The sequence below is a fragment of the Dendrobates tinctorius genome, unplaced genomic scaffold, assembly GCF_039654945.1.
Source record: "Dendrobates tinctorius isolate UK_male_01 unplaced genomic scaffold, ASM3965494v1 ptg000030l, whole genome shotgun sequence".
NCBI lineage: Eukaryota > Metazoa > Chordata > Amphibia > Anura > Dendrobatidae > Dendrobates > Dendrobates tinctorius.
The window spans coordinates 63,435,584-63,460,119 of record NW_027361698.1 but is presented as its reverse complement, the minus strand read 5'-3'; the positions used below and the strand labels follow the sequence as shown (position 1 = coordinate 63,460,119).

Sequence of the window (24,536 nt, the reverse complement as noted above, 5' to 3'; positions counted from 1 at the left end):
GAGAAGACTATGTGGATGATGCAGGGACGTATTATCCACATGAAGCAAGAAGGAGGATGGCATCGCAAGACGATGGGAGGCGCCGGACCAAGAAAAGCACCACTCCTTGGATTGGACAGCCCCCCAGGTGAGTATAATCAAAGCTATTTTTCTTCTCTTACAGGTTGGGTTGGAGGCCGATATACAGGATTATAGAATGCTGTATAAATGCTTTAAACTAGAACAACATGGGAAGGGAAGCAAAAGACCAGAAAAAGCCATACACCTGACAAATGCTATTGAGAACTCTGCTATTAGAAGTGGAAAGGAAGAACAAAGACAAAAGAATCTAATTAATAAAAATATTGGAGAAAGAGAAACCAATCACAAACTAAAATGTTTCTATACTAATGCACAAAGCATGGGCAACAAACAAGGAGAATTGGAACTACTAACACAGGAAAAGAAATATGATGTCATTGGAATCACTGAAACTTGGTGGGACAATACACATGATTGGAATACAAGACTAGAAGGATACAACTTATTTGCAAGAAACAGACTTGATAAACGAGGAGGAGGTGTTGCATTGTGTGTTAGAAACGCGTATATCTGCACAGAGATTGAAGCTTCAGAGACTGGGAGTTCTGTGGAAACTGTTTGGGTAAGAATACAAGGACAGAACAATTGGAAGGACACCATTGTAGGCATTTACTACAGGCCACCTGTGCAAGCTGAAGATATGGATGAACTCTTTATGAATCAAATGGCCAAGTTCTCAAAAAAATATGACATAGTTGTCATGGGAGATTTCAACTATCCAGACATTTGTTGGGAATCTCTCTCAGGCAAAACTAACAGGTCAAGGAAATTCTTATCCTCTCTTGCTGACAACTTTATCTTCCAAAAGGTAGGGGAGAAAATAAGGGGAACTGCTACCTTGGATCTAATCCTTATACACAGGGAGGAAATGGTTGAGGAGTAAAAGTGGCTGGGACCCTAGGAGGTAGCGACCATGCTATTTTAGAATTTTGGATAACTAGAGGAGGAAGACCTGTGAAGACTCAGACGTCAAGGTTAGATTTCAGAAAGGCAGATTTTAAGGGATTCAGAAAGAGAATTGGAGGGATCCAATGGCTGGATATCCTTAAAGACAAAAATGTCCAGGAAGGATGGGAAATCTTGAAAAATGAAATTCTCAAAGCACAATTATTAACAATTACGAAAAGAGGGAAGAATAAGAAGCATTTAAGGAAACCAGGATGGATGAACACAGAACTTAAGCACATGCTAAAAAGGAAGAAAAAAATGTTTATAAAATGGAAAGAGGGAGGCATTTCTAAAGAAGAATATAATGCTGTCTGCAGAACCTGCAGGGCACAAATCAGATTGTCTAAAGCTGACAATGAATTGAGGCTTGCAAGAGATGTCAAAATCAATAATAAAGGATTTTGGGGATATGTCAAAAGTAAAAGAAAAGTCAAAGATGCTATAGGATTTTTACAGGATGAAAATGATGAAATGGTAAGACAGGATGTTGAGAAGGCCGAACTTTTAAATTCCTATTTTGCATCTGTTTTCTCTCAGAAAGGAAATGTAACATCAACTGTTCTTCACTGTCCTATTAAGGGAATAGAAGAACCCAGGATATCTATAAACAGAAAGATAGTGAGGAAACACTTAGCTAACCTAAATGAATTCAAGTCTCCAGGTCCAGATGAATTACACCCCAGAGTACTGAAGGAGAGAGCAGAAGAAATTTTTGAACCCCTCTCCATAATCTTTGAAAATTCTTGGAGAACAGGAGAAGTCCCAGAAGACTGGAGAAGAGCAAATGTTGTTCCTATCTTCAAAAAGGGGAAGAAGGTGGACCAAGGCAACTATAGGCCGGTGAGTCTGACTTCTATACCAGGAAAGATCTTTGAACAAATTATTAAACAACATGTATGTCAGTACCTGGATAAGAATGAAGTGATTAAACAGAGTTAGCATGGGTTTGTAACTAATAAGTCATGTCAGACTAACTTAATTTCCTTCTATGATGGAATCACTGATTGGGTGGATCAAGGAAATGCTGTAGATGTAGTATATCTTGACTTCAGCAAAGCATTTGACAAAGTATCTCATACAATCGTTATTGAAAAAATGACTAAGTATGGAATGGACAAGGCAACTGTTAGGTGGATTCATAACTGGCTTAGTGATCGGACCCAAAGAGTGGTCGTAAATGGCTGCACATCCAGTTAGAAGAATGTCTCAAGTGGGGTACCACAGGGCTCTGTCCTGGGCCCTGTATTGTTCAACATCTTTATCAATGATTTAGATGAAGGAATTGAGGGTAAACTGATTAAATTTGCTGATGACACAAAGCTAGGAGGGATAGCTAATACTAGAGAAGAGAGAGAGAGGATTCAAAAAGATATAAATAAACTGGAGAAGTGGGCAGCAACTAACAGAATGGTTTTTAACAGGGAAAAATGCAAAGTACTACATCTGGGCAATAAAAATGAAAAAAGCATATACAGAATGGGAGGAATAGGGCTAAGCAACAGCACATGTGAAAAAGACTTGGGTATACTAATAGATCACAGACTGAATATGAGTCAACAGTGTGATGCAGCAGCAAAAAAGGCAAATGCAATTCTAGGATGTATTAACAGAAGCATACAGTCTAGATCACGTGAAGTCATTATTTCCCTCTACTCCTCTTTGGTCAGACCTCATCTGGAATATTGTGTCCAGTTTTGGGCACCACATTTTAAAAAAGACATCAACAAACTGGAGCAAGTTCAGAAAAGAGCAACCAGAATGGTGACCGGTCTGCAATCCCTGTCTTATGAGGAAAGGTTGCAGGATTTGGGAATGTTTAGTTTGCAAAAGAGAAGGCTGAGAGGAGACTGAATAGCTGTCTACAAATATCTAAAGGGCTGTCACATTTTAGAAGGATCAACTTTATTCTCATTTGCACAAGGAAAGACTAGAAGCAATGGGATGAAACTGAATGGGAGGAGACACAGATTAGATATTAGAAAAAACTTTTTGACAGTTAGAGTGATCAATGAGTGGAACAAGCTGCCACGAGAAGTGGTGAGTTCTCCTTCAATGGAAGTCTTCAAACAGAGGCTGGACAGACATCTGACTGGGATGATTTAGCGAATCCTGCTTTGAGCAGGGGGTTGGACCAGATGGCCCAGGAGGTCCCTTCCAACTCTACGATTCTATGATTCTATGATTCTATATAAGCCCTGAAAGGCGGTGGCCATAACTCGTATCAGGCTAACCTGGTGACAGGTTCCCTTTATACAAGTGATACTGCGACTGCTTTATATACATTATGAATATGATGCAACGGTATAGTTGCAGTAACACCTATATAATGTATATACAGCAGTCAGAGTATCACTTATGGAATATATATACAGCAGTCTATGATATATATTCAGCAGTCGAGGTGTCTCCTATATGATATATGTGACTCCTATGTGATGTATGCAACATAATATATAGTATATTGCTGTCTTAATATAGTGTATAATGTAGAGTTGTGCATATATATACCTTATATATTATATAATGTACAGATGTTTATATAGTATATTGCTGTGTATATAGTGTGGAAGTCACGCTATATACACTGGCACATCTCTACACTATATACAGAGCTCCACTCTATATTCCTTAACACGGTGTGTATTGTGGAGCTATGTATGCTGTGTATACTTCTTGAATCTGTGATCCCCTGGGATGTTTTTAAGTTATTAATATGAGCATACAAGTAATAGAATTGTTACAATAGCCCTACCTGTATGCCCATATCTGCGGTCTTGTTGTGGAGAAATTGACTTTTATTTCTTTATGGTAATGTGTTCTTCCAGGCTCTGGGGCATGCAGTACCTGGAAGAAAACTGTGCCTCCAGTGCTCACTTGCGTACCACCATACCCCCCCTCCCATCAGCATCACAGTACCCTGTGACATGTACTGGTGGCCCTGGGATCCCGCGCCTGCACACTGCAATAGAGCGATTACACTTACCTTTTCCACCATTCTATGGGCATTGGCTTCATTGTTCTCCTGCGCAGGTGCTGACGAGTCACTTACACTTCAGTCCTCTATATATACTCCTGTCCTGTATATATACACTGCACAGTACCACTCCTCCTGTCCTGTATATATACACTTAGGGCCAGGGCCCTGAGCAGGTGGGTGGCCCACTTGTCATTGGGGACACCGGCACACTATGGCCAGTGCCAGCCACCGTCAGTGGGTAAACTTACAAAATCAGCAAGGGATCAAATACTTATTTCCCCCACTATATGGAGCATTATATGGGGCCTGTCATATACTAGAGCATTATGTGGGGAACAACATATATTGCATGGAGCATTATATGGGACCTATTCTGTATGGAGCATTGTATGGGGGCCTATCATATACCATATAGAGCATTATATGGGGCCCATTATACTGTATGGAGCATTATGTGGGGCTCATTATACTGTATAGAGCGCTATATGGGGCCCATTATCTATGGAGCAATATATGAGGCTCATTATACTGTTTAATCAACCTGTCCGTTCCACCACGAATGCCTTAGCATGTGAACAGAAAAGGCACAGCTGCAAAGACTATTTAAAATATAATTAACTTTTCCAAAAAATTAAAAAACACAACTATAACACAAACTAGGTAACCTCCGTTATGGGACACAACAATGGCTAATGACTCCTTTAAACACATCATATATACAAAAACGTAAGAAATTGTAAAAAGTGTTTTTACAGGCTATAATAATATCCGGTCACTGAATGCTCAATCAAGAAAAAATGCGCCCTAAAATAGCTAATATATTTATAGCCCAGCTAAAGCCATAGCTCCTATATAACCACATACAAAAAGCACCTTACAAATAATCCACATATACAAATGACCGTGATCAAAAGAAAACAATCTCTCCTTTATGCCTTACGTGTGTGGAGTGAATGCCGAGTCCCTCACCCCGACGCGCGTTTTGTCCTCTTCTTCAGGGGGCGTGTCTTTCTTTTTATCACGGGGCAACCGTAATGTCTCACATATTCATGGTAGAAGGCAATAGCTGTAGACCGAGGTGTAAGATAGTATAGTATAGTGGTGCACCATGGTAAGGGCATACGTGTAACCTGAACGAGTTGGTGCTAGCTTCACGTGATCAAGGGCAAGTAGCTTGTTTGGTTTCTGAGAATGGATTGGATAAAGAGGAGCTCTGGCATCTTTCTTACCAGCCTTGGTAAGGTTGCAAGCTGGACATTCACTACACCAATTTTCTACATCTGAACGCATTCTAATCCAATAAAAGCGTTGACGTATGGTGGCTTCAGTTTTGTGCACGCCGAAATGCCCAGACTGGTCATGGCAGGCATCAAGAACAATTCTAGCATCTCGTCGTGGGCCTAGAAACTGATGTAACCTTTCACCTGAAACAATATCTAAGGTATTGCACAGGATAAAGCCCCTTTGATTGAAGAGTCTGTTGCGCTGTCTCCAAAGACGATTAAACTCAAAATCAATGGCTAATATTTGCCACTATGTGCCTTTACATGGCATATATTTCAGCCCTCTGACCACATGGAAAATAAATAAAAACAAGATGTGAAAAGCGCTTTCCATTGAATGGTGTATCTAGTCAAAAATGATTATTGCTTCCCTTGCTTTAAAGAGTAACCATCGTTTTAATTTTTAGTTCATAAATCAATAGTACACATGAATATATGAAACTTCGTAATATATATTATCAGAAAAATGTGATTCTTTCTCCTCCAGGACTGATAATTAATTCTTAAAATTCTAAAATCACAGGTAAAATCTGTATTCAGTGAGGACAGATTATTACATTAATGAGATAGGAGATGACAGTTGGTACTGATAACATTCTATGTAGACGGAGGGGGTAAGAGGAGCTCTGCCTCTAGGGTCTCCATGTTCCACTCTCTCCCCTCTCCATGGAATCTTACCAGCAGTAACTTCCATCTCCTCCCAGTAGTGTAAAAGATTTTACCTGTGAATTGAGAATTTTGACAATGAATGATCAGTCAAGGAGGAGAAAGAAGCAGAATTCTCTGCTAATATGTATTGCAAAGTTGCTTATTTTCATATGTACTATTGATTTATGCACTAAAAATTAAAATGACTGCTACTCTTTAACGCCTTCTTAATATATAACATCTAGTTATGTCTTATGTCAGATCCCTGACTTTGAATGTGCTTGCAAGTTGAGTCCGCAACCTTCCTGGCAGGTGCCTCTTCAGCCATTATCTGCCTGTAACAGCCGTGGGGGGAGCTGAGCGGAGCTCTGCCTGTGGCTGTAAACCTGCTAACCTGTTAAATGCTCCTGTCAATCTCTGACAGCGGCATTTAACACATGCCGGCAGTGAGGGTGTCATTCCGTACACTCATCGGAGCGCCTGTGACTTGATCGTGGGGCACCATTGGGTTACTATGACAGCTGAGGGTCTGCTGAAGACCTCTGTGCTTGTCATGACAGTTCTCCTGTGAAAGCCAACGTTTTGATATCAATCACAGGAGACCATGATTTTTACCATACATAGCAATGCTGATGCTCTTCTATGCATAGTACAAGTGATCAGATAATCTTTGGCTCAAGTCCCATATTGGAATTAACAAATCCAGTAAAAAGTGCAAAAAAAATTTTTTTTTACAAATATGAAAAAAAATAAATAAAAGTTCAAATCACCCTCCTTTTGCCCTATTAAAAATAAAGCAATTAAATATACACATATTAGGTACCCCTGCAGTCGTCAAAATCATATCTATCAAAATATAAAATAAGTTAATCTAATCAGTAAACAGCATAATGAGAGAAGAAAATAAACTGCCAGTATTATGGATTTTTGCCCAGAGCAACATTGCAATAAAATGCAATTAAGAAGCATCCAAAACCTTGTATCTACCCCAAAGTGTTTTTTTTTTTTTACAAATTTCCAAATTTTTTTCACCATGAAATAAAAAAAGCAAACTATGCACATTTGGTATCTGCATAATCATACTGATCTGGAGACTCAAATTGCCTGGTCAGTCTTACTGTATAGTGAATATAATAAATTTAAAAAATAATAGTAATTGTGGAATTGGACTTTTTTTTGCAGTTTCAGCGCACTTTGAATTTTTTCTCCCGCTTTCCAGTGCATTGCATGATAAAATAAATGGGGTCATTCAAAAGTACAATTCATCCTGCATAAAAACAAGTCCTCATGCCGCTATGTGGATGGAAAAAAGTTTTGGTACTTGGGAAAAGGGGAGGAAAAAGTGAAAATGAAAAAAACAGAAAGTGTGAAGGGGTTAAAGCCTTTATGGGAAATACACTGATCTGAAATGATATGTTGTCTAGAATAGATGTTAAGACAAACTATAGCCCAGCTGCCATACCTTTCTGTACTAAAACACATTGGCAAAAAAACTGCTTTTTCAGGTTTTACAGGTCACTAGGCCCATAAGCGATTAATAGTTCCACAGGAAACTGTAGGAGGTAAACTGTGCAGCATTTAGAGTAAACTAAGAAGTTTATTCCGTTTTTGAAAGTATTAGGTTACACACAAGCAACTAAAACTGTAAATGGTTATATATACAGTAGATAAAAACAGTTGTACAGCGCGTCCAGTATGCCAATCATGTGCATTCAATAACTCGAACTAAGTAAAAAAAACCTTGTAGGTTAACCCAAAAAGAAATAGGAAAGGGAAAGAACGGAAAGTAACATAAGATAGAGACAAGGAAAAGAAAAAAACGAGAGGAAAGAAAAGGAGAAAGTAGAAAGATGTAGACAAGGAGAAGAGAAAAAAGAAACAACTGTCACCAAAATAGAAATGAATCAAATTTAGATACGAGATGTAAAATTCCTCATGTACATGTCAGCCAGGGATCTAATTCCTGGTAGTCTCTCTACGGTACCCATGTGCTAGACACCTTATCCACTGTGCCAGAGTCCTGGGATATTAATTCTTCCATTTTCAGGGTATTCTTTAGTTCTGCCATAAATTCAGCATGTGTAGGAGAGTTCATTTGTTTCCAATGTTTAGGTATTAGTCTCCTGGCTACAGAAAGGAAGTCTCTAAGCAGTCTCCTATAGCCAGGAATTGGTATGTTGCTTAAAGATAGAAGAACTAAAGCCGTATGTGAGGCTGGAAGGATTCCAAGGGTGAACCCACAGGACCGCGACGACGAACCTACCCCCGGGCGAGCGGGCCCGGTGTATCACCCCCTATACAGGGAGCGTTTGGGGCAGGCCCGGAGGAGACTATCGCCGCGGAAGCTGATACCTTGGGGACAACTGGAGGAGTAGACCGTCAGTCACCGGGGTGGAATGCAGACAGAACCATCCGAAGAACACAGGAAGGACAGCTGCAGGGCTAAATGGAGAGGAGGACCGGGGCACAGGAGCAGGCAGGGTCAGACAGGAGAGGCACACAAGGGAGGAGGCAGGAATGGACTGGACCGGCGGGCTCTGGAAGAGAATGCAAAGGCGGTGAGAGTTCAGCTAGTGAAGAAAGGCGGTATGCTAAGGCAAGGCTGGGTGCTAGGCAGGATTTAGGTGGACCCGAGAGTCTGTCATGGAATACCATAGACGATCAGGCAGCGATTCAGAGGAGAGGCTGCCTTTTATAGGGACATGAGTTCCGGGTCGGACCAGCAGGGTCATGGGGGCGGAGAGAGGACCGGCTAGCCAGTGCTGAGATCCGGGGTGTGGGCTGCGCGTGCGCCCCAGGCAGAGCAGTCAGGCTGACTGCGGGGCAAGAGGCTGGAGTCCCGGCGGGCAGCGTGGAGCCAGAGGAGGACGCGGCAGGAGCCGAGCGCGCGGTGGAGGCGGCGAGCGTGGGACCAGCGGGAGCAGGAGCGGTAAGCATGACAGTACCCCCCCCTCTTACGCCCCCTCCTCTTAAGGTCGGAAAGGAACTTAGCTGAAATTTGAGGGCCTTGAATGTTCTCCCGGGGCTCCCAAGATCTTTCCCCTGGACCAAAACCCTTCCAGTCAATTAAGAAAAGGGTTTTACCTCTGGACCTTTTCATGGCAAGAATTTCCTTAACCTCAAAAATATCCTGTGCGGAAACGGGCGCGGGGGCACGGCCAGCAGAAGCGTGGAACTGATTGAGTACGACCGGTTTCAAGAAGGACACATGTAACGAGTTAGGAATCCGTAGCGAAGCGGGGAGTCTTAACTTGTAGGCAACATCATTGATACGGGCTAAAATCTCAAAAGGACCGATGTACCGGGGGCCCAGTTTATAAGAGGGAATTTTGAGACGGACAAATTTTGAGGATAGCCAAACTTTATCCCCAGGATGGTACAACGGAGAATCTAGGCGTCTTTTGTCGGCATGTCTCTTGAATCTGTCACATGCTCGTTCAAGTGCGGTTTTGGTCTCCTGCCAGACCCTGGAGAACTCCTCGGTCAGAAGATCTGCCGCCGGCACACCTGAGGCCGGGAGTACCGGCAGAGGTACACCAGGATGTTGCCCGTAGACCATAAAGAAGGGTGATTTGGTGGAGGATTCGCTGGGATGGTTGTTGTAAGCGAACTCAGCCCAAGGGAGCAAGCTGGACCAATCGTTCTGGTGGGCGGAGATACGTCACGAGAGTTTGGTTCGTACGCTCCAATTGACCATTAGGTTGAGGATGGTAAGCGGAGGAAAAGTCCAGCGTTTCTTCCATTATCTTGCATAGGGCCCTCCAGAATTGCGAGGTAAACTGAACCCCTCTGTCCGAGACAATGTGCTTGGGGAAGCCATGGATCCGGAAGATATGAGATATGAAAATTCTCACCAGTTCGAGAGCGGAAGGTAATCCTGGCAGACAGGTGAAGTGGGCCATCTTGGAGAAGCGGTCCACGACCACAAAAATGACGGTGTGGCCCGAGGACTGAGGCAGATCCGTAATAAAATCCATCGCAATGTGTTGCCACGGGGTCGAGGGAACCGGAAGTGGGTGCAAGAGACCAGAGGGTCGCTGCCGGGGAACCTTGTTCTTGGCACAAGACGGGCAAGAGGCGATGAAACTTCGGACATCTTGAGGCAGGGAGGGCCACCAATAAAAGCGAGAGACGAGGGAGAGCGTTTTCTTGAGACCGACGTGGCCGGCTAACTTGGTGGCATGACCCCAATGTAGAACTCGCCTCCTGTCGTTGTCTTGGACAAAAGTCTTGCCGGGAGGTAAGGAAGTCAGGTTAACAGGAGCGACTACGATAAGCTTGCTAGGCTCCACTATGTGTGAAGGCTCCTCCTCTTTATCAGAGACCAGAAAGGATCGGGATAAGGCATCCGCTTTGAGGTTCTTATCACCAGGACGAAAATGGAGCTCAAAATCGAACCGGGTAAAGAATAGCGCCCATCTGGCCTGCCGAGGGTTAAGCCTTTGTGCAGACTGAATATATGCTAGATTCTTGTGGTCAGTGAAGATCTGGAGTGGGTGTACGGCTCCTTCCAGAAGATATCACCACTCCTCCAAGGCTAGCTTAATGGCGAGCAGTTCTCTGTCTCCGATGGTATAGTTTCTCTCTGAAGGGGAGAACGTCTTGGAGAAAAAGCCGCAGGTGACCAACCGTCCGGAAGGAGATCTCTGAGAGAGAACCGCACCGGCTCCGGTGGCAGAGGCATTCACCTCGAGTGTGAATGGCTTGTTAGCCTCTGGACGGTGTAGCACGGGAGCTGTGGCAAAGGCTTGCCTCAAGGTTCGGAAGGCGTTCTCGGCTTCGGTAGACCAGTGGTGAGGATTGGTTCCCTTATGGATCAAAGCGGAGATTGGAGCAGTCAGAGCGGAAAAGTGTGGAATAAACTGCCGGTAATAGTTGGTAAATCCCAGGAACCGTTGGATTGCCTTGATTCCCTGGGGACGCGACCAATTGAGTACGGCGGTCACTTTTCCAGGGTCCATGCACAAGCCAGAGTCGTAAATGATGTAACCCAAGAACGGCAGTGACGACTGTTCGAAGGCGCATTTTTCAAGCTTGGCATAGAGACGATGTTTTCTCAGATGAAGTAGGACTTGGCGTACATCTTTTCTGTGCGTAGACAGATCCGGGGAAAACACCAGGATGTCGTCCAAGTAAACCACCACGCAGACGTAGAGAAGGTCTCGGAATATGTCATTAACAAATTCTTGGAACACTGCGGGGGCATTGCACAAGCCGAAGGGCATAACCAGGTACTCATAGTGGCCGTCTCAGGTGTTGAAGGCGGTCTTCCATTCATCGCCAGAGCGGATCCGGACCAGATTGTAGGCCCCCCGGAGATCTAATTTCGTGAAGATCCTTGCACCCCGTAGACGGTCAAATAGCTCTGGAATAAGAGGAAGAGGGTATTTGTTCTTAATGGTGATATCATTGAGACCTCTATGTATAGTCTATACAGGGACGAAGGGACCCATCCTTCTTCTTGACAAAAAAGAATCCGGCTCCCGCGGGTGAGGACGACTTGCGAATAAAGCCTTTGGCCAGATTCTCCTGGACGTATTCAGACATAGCCTGAGTCTCGGAAGGGGACAGCGGGTAGATTCGACCACGAGGCGGCGTGGAACCGGAGACAAGGTCGATGGGGCAGTCATATGGACGATGTTGAGGCAGGGTCTCTGCTTCCTTCTTGTCAAAGACGTCCAAAAAGGCCCGATAGGCCGAAGGTAGCTCGGTAGACGTGAACCTAGAACGTGAGGAATCTTGCAGCTGTACAGTGAGCAGACACTTATTTTGGCAATGTTGGCCCCACCGCAGGATGTCTCCAGAACGCCAGTCCAGGACAGGTTCATGTGTTCTTAGCCAGGGAAGGCCTAAAAGAATGGTATGGGATAAGGAAGGCAGCACATAAAATACTATCTTCTCCCGGTGCAAGGCTCCGACCTGAAGTTCCACTTCTTCAGTGACCTGAGTAACGGACTCCCGGAGGGGTTGGCCGTCGACCGACGCAATCTGCCGAGGGGTCTCCAGGGATCTGACAGGAATCCGAAGTCTCCTAACCGCCTCAAGTTGGATGAAGTTACCGGCTGCCCCAGAATCAATATAGGCCCATTCAGAAAAACGCTTAGTACCTAGATGCAAAAGGACAGAAAGAGTCAAGGGTAGAGAGGAGTCACAAATACCTAGGGAGGCCTCTCTTACCTGTCCTAGACGGAGGCGTTTCCCGGACGAATGGGGCAAGAACGAAGAAAGTGAGACGCACTCCCACAATAGAAACAGAGCCTCTGTTCAACCCTTTCTCTCCGACGCTCCTCTACTGGTTTTAGGCGATCCACTTGCATGGGTTCCGGTACCGGGACCGAGGAAGCTGACATTGGGTGGGAACGGGGTGGACTACGGGAAGCCGATGGAGCGCGAGAAGGCCTTCTCTCTCTGGCGAGCTCGCGAGATCGTTCCTGAAAGCGTAGGTCGATGCCGGTGGCCAAAGAGATCAGGTCCTCCAGAGAGGAGGGAGTATCACGACCCGCCAACATGAAGAGAGAAGGAAGATCCGGCACTGGAGACTTAATAAAATCCACGATAAGTTTTATTCACATAATTTCATGATAAAACCATAAAGGGGAAAACAGACCCCCCACGCCTGACGCGTTTCGAACCTTACACCAGGTTCTTCCTCAGAGACATGAAACAAAACAGTTCACAAAATGATTATAAACATTCCTAATCAGCAGAGGGACTCCACACATGTGTATAATCAAAGAGGCAGACAACTAAGCCCTCAAATCACTGGTGGAGTCACTCCCTTGCAAGAAGAAAGAAAAAAAAAAAGGAAAAGACCAATACAACAATGGACAAGACATAGAATAAATAAAAACATGTGCAATACACACGTATAAATGCATAAATACATAGCAACTATCAAATGACAAACAAAAAAAAAAAACCCCCCCCCAAAAAAAAATAATAAAAAAAAAAATAAAATAAAAAACAGCAAAAATCTCAGCACTCAATAGAAAAAGTACACAACAAACCTACAAAATTAAAACCTACATGAATTGTAACACCACACACTTAGTGTATATGGCAGAGTGCACATTGTGCAGTTTATATTACATTGGCTGTACCACACGCAGCCTGAAGAGGAGACTAAGTGAGCACATCACCGCTTCTAATCCAGAGTCTATGTCCAGTCGTAGGAATGTGTCTGGCTTGTCCAAACATTTCCTTGAAATACACAAGGGTAATTTATGCAGTCTTAAAGTTAAGGGAATAGAACGGGTATTGAAACCCCCCAGAGGGGGTGACTGGGAACATTTACTACACTGTCGGGAAGCCTTCTGGATACTTGCGCTTGATGCACGATATCCGCAAGGTCTAAATTATAGAAATGATCTTATGTATTTCTATTGAGTGCTGAGATTTTTGCTGTTTTTTATTTTTTTTTTTTTTTGTTTGTCATTTGATAGTTGCTATGTATTTATGCATTTATACGTGTGTATTGCACATGTTTTTATTTATTCTATGTCTTGTCCATTGTTGTATTGGTCTTTTCCTTTTTTTTTTTCTTTCTTCTTGCAAGGGAGTGACTCCAGCAGTGATTTGAGGGCTTAGTTGTCTGCCTCTTTGATTATACACATGTGTGGAGTCCCTCTGCTGATTAGGAATGTTTATAATCATTTTGTGAACTGTTTTGTTTCATGTCTCTGAGGAAGAACCTGGTGTAAGGTTCGAAACGCGTCAGGCGTGGGGGGTCTGTTTTCCCCTTTATGGTTTTATCATGAAATTATGTGAATAAAACTTATCGTGGATTTTATTAAGTCTCCAGTGCCGGATCTTCCTTCTCTCTTCATGTTTGCAACACATGGTGGTCAGCCATTTGATCCCTAGGCACGACCGGCTTACAGGACTATTTTGGTGAGCACAAATTTCCCTTTCCCCTTCCTAATTTTCTAAATATCATGACCCGCCAACTCATCCTTGATTCGACCTGAGAGGCCCCGCCAAAAGGCTCCCACCAAGGCCTCATTGTTCCAAGCCAACTCTGAGGACAGGGTGCGAAACCGAATGGCGTACTGACCTACCGAGAGCGCGCCCTGGTGCAGATTGAACAGAGATTCTGTGGAAGAGGCCAGGCGGCCCGGCTCATCAAACACCTTACGAAAGGTGTCCAGGAAAGAGGAGAGTTGAGCAACTAATGGGTCATCTCATTCCCAGAGGGGGTTAACCCAAGCTAGGGCCTCTCCTTCTAAATGGGACACAATAAACGCCACCTTGGCTCGATCGGTGGGATACTGGTGTGGCAGCAATTCAAAGTGTAGCTGGCACTGATTTAAAATCCCTCTACACATTTTGGGGTCGCCACTGTATCGCGGGGGTTTAGCCAAACGAGGAGATGGGAGCGGAACCGCAGGTTGTGCTGGGGCTGCGGCCGCAGTCTGGAGGGCAAGCAGGCGGTTATCCACCGAGGCCATGTATTTCAGGATGTGAGCCTGAGTGTCGCGCTGCTGGGCAAGCTCCTGTTGGAGACCGGCGATCTGGCTGGCACTCCCTGGATCCGAGGCCTGCAACGACGAGAGGCGGGACTCCATGGTCTTGAGGAAAGACATGATCCTCGTCTGATTTTCCCGTAGGAACAAAAGTTCCTTCTGGGTCGGGGTCGGGGTACCATGGCTTGATCGTTCTGTGAGGCTGGAAGGACTCCAAGGGTGAACCCACAGGACCGCGACGACGAACCTACCCCCGGGCGAGCGGACCAGGTGTACCACCCCCTATACAGGGAGCGTTTGGGGCAGGCCTGGAGGAGTAGACCGTCAGTCACCGGGGTGGAATGCAGACAGGACCGTCCGAAGAACACAGGAAGGACAGCTGCAGGGCTAAATGGAGAGGAGGACCGGGGCACAGGAGCAGGCAGGGTCAGACAGGAGAGGCACACACGGGAGGAGGCAGGAACGGACTGGACCGGCGGGCTCTGGAAGAGAATGCAAAGGCGGTGAGAGTTCAGCTAGTAAAGAAAGGCGGTATGCTAAGGCAAGGCTGGGTGCTAGGCAGGATTTAGGTGGACCCGAGAGTCTGTCATGGAATACCATAGACGATCAGGCAGCGATCTAGAGGAGAGGCTGCCTTTTATAGGGACATGAGTTCCGGGTCGGACCAGCAGGGTCATGGGGGCAGAGAGAGGACCGGCTAGCCAGTGCTGAGACCCGGGGTGTGGGCTGCGCGTGCGCCCCGGGCAGAGCAGTCAGGCTGATTGCGGGGCAAGAGCCCGCTGCAGGCGCGCGCCCGCTGCAGGGGTGCGCTGGATCGGCGGGCGCACCCGGAGGCCACGGGCAGCATGGAGCCAGAGGAGGATGCGGCAGGAGCCGAGCGCGCGGTGGAGGCGGCGAGCGTGGGACCAGCGGGAGCGGTAAGCATGACACCGTAGAGGGTTGAGCATTGGTTAAAGAGTGTTTGTTAAGTAAATCAAACATTAATTCCCAAAAGTGTCTTATAATGGGACACGGCCACCAAATATGAGAGTAAAAACCAATTTAATTGAGTCATTTCAAGCATGAAGCTGAAACTCAAGAAAATATTGTATGTAAAGGCAAGGTGCATCTATACATTCTTGATAGGACTTTGTAGTGGTTCTCCTGTTATAAAGAACAAGGTGAGGATTTGTGTGTCAAAAGAAGTATTTTGAAACGCTCCCTTGTAGGAAGAGGTCTTTCCAGGTCCTCTTCCCATCTCGTAAAGAAGGAAGGAGGATCTGTACCGGTGGTCTCATAATGAAACATCGTATGGTGTAACCAGAGAGATCCTTCATCAAACACAAACCTTCAAAAGGGAGTGATTTAAAAATGTTGGCTTGTGATGATATAGATCTGGTGAAGCTCCTTAACTGCTTGTAAAAAAAAAGCTATGAGTCTGGGGGTATGTTGGTATGGTGCCCCCAGGAGTATGGTCGCCACAATGGCATTACCTTCCTCCTGGGAGAGTGATGTCATGCTTGGAAGCAATGAAGGGCCTGTATCGCAGTTAACCTATACATGCAACACAGTTCCACTCCAGGCCAGCAGGGGGAACTCAGAACCTGACTTGAGGGAAGGAGTGCTCTCTGAGGGCCAAAAGGAAGGAGTGAGGAGTTAGCATGAGGAGGGTGAAGAGTGCAGACGTGAAGAAGAGGTGCGGAGATCGAGCAATGAGGGAAGGCTCATCTCCATCGAGAGAGCATGATCTGGAGCCTGGTCTCCATGGTTGTATGCATACTAATGGTCCAGCAACAGACACCAGTGGCGAAGTAGGCTGTAAATGCACTACTCCCATCTAAGACTTGAGGGCACCACAGCAACTTGGATAGTGAGCCGGGACTTAGGAGCTGTCTGCCGTACAAGTATAGTTCTTGGGAACATCTGACAGGAGGAACTCCAGTGTAACTCGGTACTGGGAGTACTTCACTCAAGTAAGCGCTAGGAAGGAGACTGCACAGCCCATCTGCAGAGAGAGAATCCCTGAGTTGCTTCCAGGCTAACCTGCTCCGGTACCATCTGTAACCAGGACCCTGGACTGCATTTATCAAGTAACGGTACAGAAATTACATATCGCTGTGTCTTGTCTGCTTCCTACCCTGCCGGCACCGCTACATCCCCGTGCCAACCACCACTACACTGCCCTGGGACTACAGCTCCACCTGTGGGGAGCTTCAGCATCTTTGCTGCACCACACCACCAGTCCCAGAGGATCTGCATGCAGCGTCGGCTTAACATCTTAATTGCCGAACACCACAGGTGGCGTCACAAACTATTCATTTAATCCACTACATACCACCATTCAATCTTCCCTATTAATTGGGCGCCCAGGGCCACGGACCGGGTCACCGCTGCCGTGACACATCTTGCTGATACCGTCCCGATACCGAGTACCCCACAGTCCTGGGAGGGCGACGCATTGGAATTGGGGAAAAGGTATAAAATAGGTCTTTTGGTTTAATTAGGAAGGTTAATCTATTGAGGCCTGCTGGAAATGAGAGATTGTCATAGAGGTGTCAAGGGTCCTGGGATTGAGGACAGGTGAAATAGTTCATTGCCTCATTTAAAGAAAAGTAAAAGTTTTTTTGTGAGGAATGGGAGGGTGTTTATATTTGTGCGGGGAGCAGTTGTCGTCCATATAGTTGCGAGGGGACTGTATTTGGACTGTGAGCAGAGGCGTAGCTAGGGTTTTGGTTCAGGGGGGGCGAAACTTCTGAGTGGGCCCGCAACCAGGTAACCTTGATTACAACTCGGTGACGCACAATAATAGTGGAGGAGAACCTCAGCAGAGGACCGCGCTGTTACTGAATATGATTTCTAAATAAAGACCAATATTGATATTACCGCCATATAGTGAGTGGTAGATACCTGTCCTACACAATATACCGTATAAGAGATCACAGCACAGTTACAGATGGTAACTTACAGCTGGCGTTCTTTCTGATGGAATCATTCACTTTTCCATCTGGCCCAGACCAACATGACAACTTCTTCCAGCCAGGACTCATCTGCAGAGATTACAACAAAGATTCATTTCATGTCTCATATTTTCAGCACTGTCACCAATGGGACTACTCCCTACCTGCACAAACTCCTTACCCTGCTGATACCCCAATGCTGAGCCGCTGCTGCTGTATGTGTCCCTTTAACTGTACCTGCTGTGTGGTTCTCTGTGCCCTCTAAATTCTAAAGCAACTCTTGAAAACAGTGCCCATATTTTGTCCCCTAGAAAGTAATAGCGCCATTTGTGCCCCTTTGAGTTCCCTATAACAATAAGTGCCCACTTTACATTTAATAATGTCATGAGTCTCCCCCCCTGTACAGCTCCCCTATACACTGTATGATGCTCCCCTATACACAGTATAATGCTCTCTTATACAAAGTCTAATCCCCCCTCACTGTGTATATACTGACCGCTTATTATTCCCCAAATTGTTTGATAGCTCCAACACCGTAATCTCCACACTGTATGATGACCCACTAGATAGCCTCCATATAGTATAATGATGTGCCAGACAAGTTCACTATAGTCCTCAATATAGTATAATGCACTCCCCATAGGCAGACCCTATAGAATAATGCAGCCCTTTATATAATGCACCCCATAGGCAGCCTCATAAAAAATAAATCCAAAACTCACCTTTCCTCCTGGTTTCTTCACTGCTGTGAGCTCCCGCACATCTCCGGACTGTAGGCTCCGAGTAGTGACGTCATTGCGAGCCCCTGTCAGTGTTGGCGTTGGTGACATCAGAAGCTGATGATGGGAGAGGGAGCGTAATGCTCCTTCTCTCATCAATGTAGTCAGCTGACATGGCATCCAGCCAACACAGTTGATTTTGCAATGACAGGTGGGGACCCACTACTGGCGCAGGGCCCCTGCGCCTGCTCACGGGCCCCATAGCGGCCGGGTGGCATAGCAGGGAGATCGATTCTGCCTAATCTGCCGCAGAATGTAACACTATCAGCGTGCTGTGGGTGGGTCCCCTCAAAGCGCTGGTCCCGGGGTGACCTCCCTCCCCCCTGTAGCTCACCACACTGTAGGATTCACTCCTACAGTCCTTCACTCATGCAGTCATCTGCATTACCGATACTAATATATTATATCACACTAGTAGAATGTCCATGCCACTAACAATCGCTGTATAGAAAAACACTATTCCACAGCTATTTGTCATCAAGCACTAACTGCTGCTGTGGCACTACAAGTGCCAGACTTAACTTCCCAGTAGGAGTAGCAAACACTAGTTAGGGTGTGTGCACACGTTGCGGATTCTGCTGCGGATCCGCAGTGGATTTGGTCCTGCGGATCTGCAGCAGTACTGCTGCGTTGTACAGTACAGTCTATGAGAAATGAAAAACGCAGTGCACATGCTGCAGATTTTCTGCAGATTTAAATCTGCAGTATGTCAATTCTTTGTGCGGAATCCGCAGCGTTTTGACACCTGCTCCATTATAGGAATCCGCAGGTGTAAAAACGCAGGGGAAATACGCACAAAATCTGCACTAAATCTGCAGGTAAAATGCAGGTAATTTAACCTGCGGATTTCCCTGTGGATTTGGCCAAATCCGCGAGGAAAAATCCGCAGAGTAATCCACAACGTGTGCACATACCCTAATCCTCTAGGACTCGCTGTCAGCCTGGTAACGGGTAGGTTAATAATTACACGCCAGCACAAACAGCGAGAGAAGGTGATCGATACACTGGTTTAACCCTCCATCTGCCTGCCAGGGAGGATGCGCCGCTTTCTCTGCACAGCTCAATGACTGCAGCCAGCAGTGCGATCTCTAGTTTGCACTTTTCCTGGTTTTCTCTCAGTCCCAAAGTGCAGTAAATTCCCAGGCCAAGACAAAGCATCAGTGACCGCTGCAAAGTGCCTGAAAACTATGTAACACGTAAGGAGAGCATCATGTAATGAATATTACACCCAAATAGCAGTAAGTTGTATGTATATATCCAAAGCAACAGATTAGACACTTCAAATAGTAATTAACATAGATACTCATCAATTCCCATGCTGTGTGCAGTGTCCACTGGTCCTGGAGCAGCACGCTCCTCAGCTTTCAGGGTGTGTACACATGCTGCGGATTCTGCTGCGGTTCCGCAGCGGATTTGGCCGCTGCGGTGTACAGTACCATTATTACCTATGGGAATAAAAAACCACTGTGCAGACTGTGCGGATTTTTCCGTGCGGTTTTCCTGTGGTTTTGAAACCGCAGAAAGAATTGACATGTCAATTCTTTCTGCAGATTCCGCTGCGGCTTGCCATCTCCTCCATTGTGGAGATGAAAAACCGCAGGCCAATCCGCAGGTAAAACCGCAGGTCTTTTGACCTGCAGATTTACCTACGGATTTTACAAAATCCGCGTGGCCAAATCCGCACCCCAAGCCACAGCGTATGCACGTACCCTCAGGCTCCTCTCAGTCAGAAGCAATCAAGTGCAGAGCAGACAGTGAACTCAGCTCACAGGCAGAGGCAGAGCCCCCTGCGTCCAGGCTGCTGCTGGAGCTGATGACTTCTCTGCAGCAGGGAGCTTTCAAGGAGAGCGCGCTCAGCCAGGATTGGGTGAGTGACCTCCCCCTCTCCTCTGCAGAAGAGAGGTCACATGACTCACTCCCTGCTGCAGCATGTAATTGTATCAGCGCGATCTGCACGCCGATATAGTTACATAGCATAGCTCGGGTGGGCCCCATCAGAGCGTGGGGCCCGGGGCCACCACCCCCTCTGCCCCCCCGGTAGCTACGCTACTGACTGTCAAGTTTTAATTTCACCCCCCTTCTTAATTCTGCTATGATGAAATATGTCCAAAATGCTAGTGCCCAGTGAGGCACAACTATAGAGGTGTAAATCTGGTAGGGCAGGTCCACCAGAAAGTTTAGCTTTACAAGTGATATGATAAGCGAGAACGTTTATGGTACCAGACAAATCAATTTACAACAGGTTAAAGGCATGAAAAGAAGGAAGCAGGTGGATAAAGCAGTATATTCTGGAAGAAGTATAGTAGGACTACAATTAGAGGTAGGACATACAATTAGAGCATATTGATTTTTCTGAACCACGATAACTGAAGTTTATTCCATTTTTCAAGGTCCAGTTCAACTTTAAGCAATGTGCAAAGAAAATTGGAGTTATATAAATGGAAAGGGTCTGATGTTATTTTAATGCCTAAGAAAGTAAGTGAGTCCATTTGCCAGTGAATGGAAAATGAAGAATGTAACTGGGTTGCTAATGTAGAGGGAAGAAAAATATTTATTGAGTATTACAGATTTGTGGGAATTTATCTTGAAATTGCTAAGACAACCAAACTGATGTTTTCCAGATATAATATTTTGCAGGCTAGAAATGTAGAGACGGAGATCATCAGCAAATAAAGCTAATTGTGTTCTTTTGATTTGATTAGGATGCCTTTAACCAAAGTATTGCTTCAGAGTGCCACAGCCAAAAGTTCCATAACACTGAGCAACAAATTTCAGGGAAGTTCTTGTCCCCTGAGAAAATTTTATTGTATCTAATAGATTTTGATATGCTGACCATGAATATGTGCTCCAAAAGACTGTATCACGTAAGGTTTTTAAGAAACAACAGTTTATAGTCTACATTATGACGTCTGATACACTACATACATGTGCATCGATGTCAGTAGCAAAAGCAATTGTTCAAAAGTGTTTTGCAGACAACTTTCATTTATAATCTGTGTCAAATGCTTATCGAATAATATTCCAGCAATAGTCAGCCAGCATTGACGTATTCCACTTTCCCTAGTAACTTTTCTCCATCAGCGCAATGTCTTGGTGAAATCTTTCACCGTGTTCATCGTTAACGGCACTAAGATTGGCTGGAAAAAAGTGAGAATGTAGAAAATGCATTTTTAGTGACATATTGCATTTCATCAAATGATATGCTGTGAGCATGTTGTCCACGAGTTTTTCAAAGTTCGGTGCCCTGCTGTTGCCAAGGAAGTTGAAGGTCACATCTTTAAAGGCTCTCCATGACACTTGTTCAGCACCTTGCAAAAGACCATCAAAGCTACTGTCATTCATTATATATCTGATCTGTGGGCCAATAAAAGTACGTTCTTTAATCTTTGCATCACTTATTCTTGGAAATTTCTGTCGCAAGTAAGAAAAGGCTTCTGATTCGTTGTTCATTGCTTTGACAAAATTCTTCATAAGCACAAGTTTAATATGCAAAGGAGGGAGAAATATCTTTGCTGGATCAATGAGAGGATTATGTTTAACATTCTTCTGTCCAGCAACCAGGTTTTTGGGGAGTGGCCAGTCCTTTCTGAAATAGTACATTTCTCGTGTACGACTGTCCCACTCACAAATAAAATAACAATACTTGGTATATCCAAGCTGCAGTCAAAGAAGAAGTGTAACAACTTTTAGATCACCACATATGTTCTGTTATAATTTCTATTAATGTGGGTCAACAGTGACTCCATATTCTCATACGTTTCTTTCATGTGTACAGCATGTCCAATAGGTATAGAAGGATAGATATTTCTGTTTTGAAGTAAAACAGCCTTCATACTTAAAACTGATGAGTCAATGAACAGTCACCATTCCTTCGGGTCATGTTCGCATCCAAGAGCACCAAACAACCCCAAGACGTCGTTGCAAAAGGTTAAACTGTCGACATGGCTGAAAAATTGATTAAGGTCTTCTTGACGACTGCGAAAAACAGAAACTCTTGTTCCTGATAATAAACGATTCCGTTCTTGTAGCCTTGATCCCAATAATTCTGCCTGCCTCTTTTACAATTTTAAATCTCTGACCAAGTCACTCAGATCAGCTAAACTGAACAGATGTGGATTAGATGTAGAAGGCTCAAAGTCTGGGTCTGCAGCAGTTTCTTTTTCCACTGACATTGTTAGTTCATCTTCATCATCCTCCATTGTCCATACTTTGGGTGACTTTGGAACACGAAGACTTTCATCGTGTGGCACTGGTCTTATGGCTGAAGGAAGTTTAGGATATTCTATTGATTTCTTGTCTTTTGCTGAATATCCTGTTACATTTGTAAGGCAAAAGTAGCAATCTGTTACATGATCTTTCTGCTCTCCATATCATTGGGACAGTGAACGGCATTGAAGGTCGTGATCTATTCAGCCATGCCCTAAGTATGTCAGCATTGTCTTTTGATTCCTCCCCAGGAGATGTGGTGTGCTCTGTACACGGTCAGCCAAATGATTCACTGCGCCTGCGCAGAATTCGCATAATAATAAGTGGTTGCATATGTGTAGATCAGCGATTTATGTTATTTCAGTGCAAAATTCAGAATAAACTGTTTCAGAAAAAGTTCATATATGAGTTTTTAGAATTATAACAGAATATTATAATGTTTTGTATCATTTCTTAAAAACCTTACGTGATAGGAAAAATCTGAAGTCATTTCTGAAATCAGCATGAAAAAATCTATCAGGAACACTCAAAATGGTCCGAGGGACAAAACCTTGGTAACACAGTGTAAATAGTGTATTTAGTAAAGAGGATAGAGGGTATCGCTAATGAGTGGCATTATAAATCTGAAACTGGTGGGGGGGGGGAAGGTCATTTGACTCCACATTGCTCCGAAGGTGATACATAAAGGGTGGATATTCTATGTAACATGACCTCTTGCATACCAAGACTTTGAAAGGCCTGAGACATCAACTCCCAGTGTACCCTATAAATCCTTTGTCACCACCAATCGACAGGATGCACATGGAAAGTTCAGTTCTCCTAGCTCTATGTATGAGTGTTGTCTCTGGCTTCATGGCCATGCACAAACCCCACAGGTTTTGGTAAATCACTTTAGTTAGGAGGAATTGCAGCCTAGGAGAAGTCAGAGTGGCATATAGCTTAATCTCCGTATTGATTAAAGATATCAATATAGATCCTCAGTCGGTAAGGAATGAAGTTTGTGTGTGAATGTATGATATTATTTGTCTAACTGTGCAGTATTGAAAGGAAATCTGCCCATTGTACTTGCATTCTGATTTGTGGACAGCATGGTATAGAGATGAAGCTGAGCAGAGTAATATATAGGTTTCTAGGAAAGGATTCAGTATAACTTGTATTTTGTTAATTTAAACCCCTAGTGATTGTATACATGAGTCCAGTGGGCAGTCCTACCAGTGATTGACAGTTATTGCTACGTGTACAGTCATATAAGTATTTCTGTCAATCACTGGGTAGGACCGCCCACTGGCCTTGTATGTATACAAACATAAGGGATTTCACTGCATGAAACACAAATTTTACTGAATCTTTTCCAACAAAAATGTCTATCAATCTGATCAGTTCCTCCTGCTCTATAACACCTCGTCTGCAGATCAAATACCATTTTTAGCATGACAGGTTCTGACATTTGTTGCATAGCCAGGGAATAGTAGAAAATCAGATTGCTCTCATAATTATAGGGTTAAAAATTCCAAAACCTGCAGTCATGTACAACTTCTATTAGCTTAGAACTTTATTCTCTTTGGTTTGGTTAGTTACCTAACAATGAAGTATATTGTATGTTGGTATGTATTTCTCAGGAGTTTGTATCAGCAAAGCCAGACTTGAAGGTGCAAATAATGAGGCAGGCCACACATCAGGAAGTGGTAAGGTGTGCGGTATTACACTGGAGCGTAGGGGAATGCAACACAATACATTAGAGAAAACACTGCGGCATGAACCTGGCTTCATCACTCCACTTACCTTGCTGACAGGCAGAAAGAAGGGAAACCATGGCGAGGAGTACAATATCAGATTCAGCACCCATGCTTTACTGATCATAGATTCTCCCTGTGAGTTACAGTTCAGTATCCGCCCCAGAGAGGCACTCCCATATAGCAAACACCATTATACATTGCCTCCAGAAGCTTTAAATGATGAGGTTCTGCATTTCACCATGTGTAGTCATTCTACAGCTAAAATCACATAAATGTATCATATCAATATAGGGAACAATAGTCATGTTTGTTTACGTAACAATAGCACCAACATACTCCACAGCATTTTACAATAAGGGAAGCAGCTAAATAGTTACTGCAGTTTCAACAAATTTATGCCCATATAACATGTTACAAAATTCCATATTACGTTATTTAATGAATATAAAGTTTTAGTACAGTAAAATTGCTCCGAAGTTA

General features: G+C 44.5%; 1 protein-coding gene across 1 annotated transcript in view; it reads right to left on the bottom strand.

Moving 5' to 3' along the window:
- LOC141086251 (microsomal glutathione S-transferase 2-like) overlaps nt 1-24,231 on the bottom strand; it is a 60,630-nt gene extending 36,399 nt beyond the window's left edge. Inside the window, exon 1 of the mRNA XM_073572127.1 lies at nt 24,103-24,231. Within this exon, the coding sequence (XP_073428228.1) occupies nt 24,103-24,166 (64 nt within the window). The 5' untranslated portion in view covers nt 24,167-24,231. The remainder of the gene's footprint in view (nt 1-24,102) is intronic.
- Nucleotides 24,232-24,536: the final 305 nt, after the last annotated feature.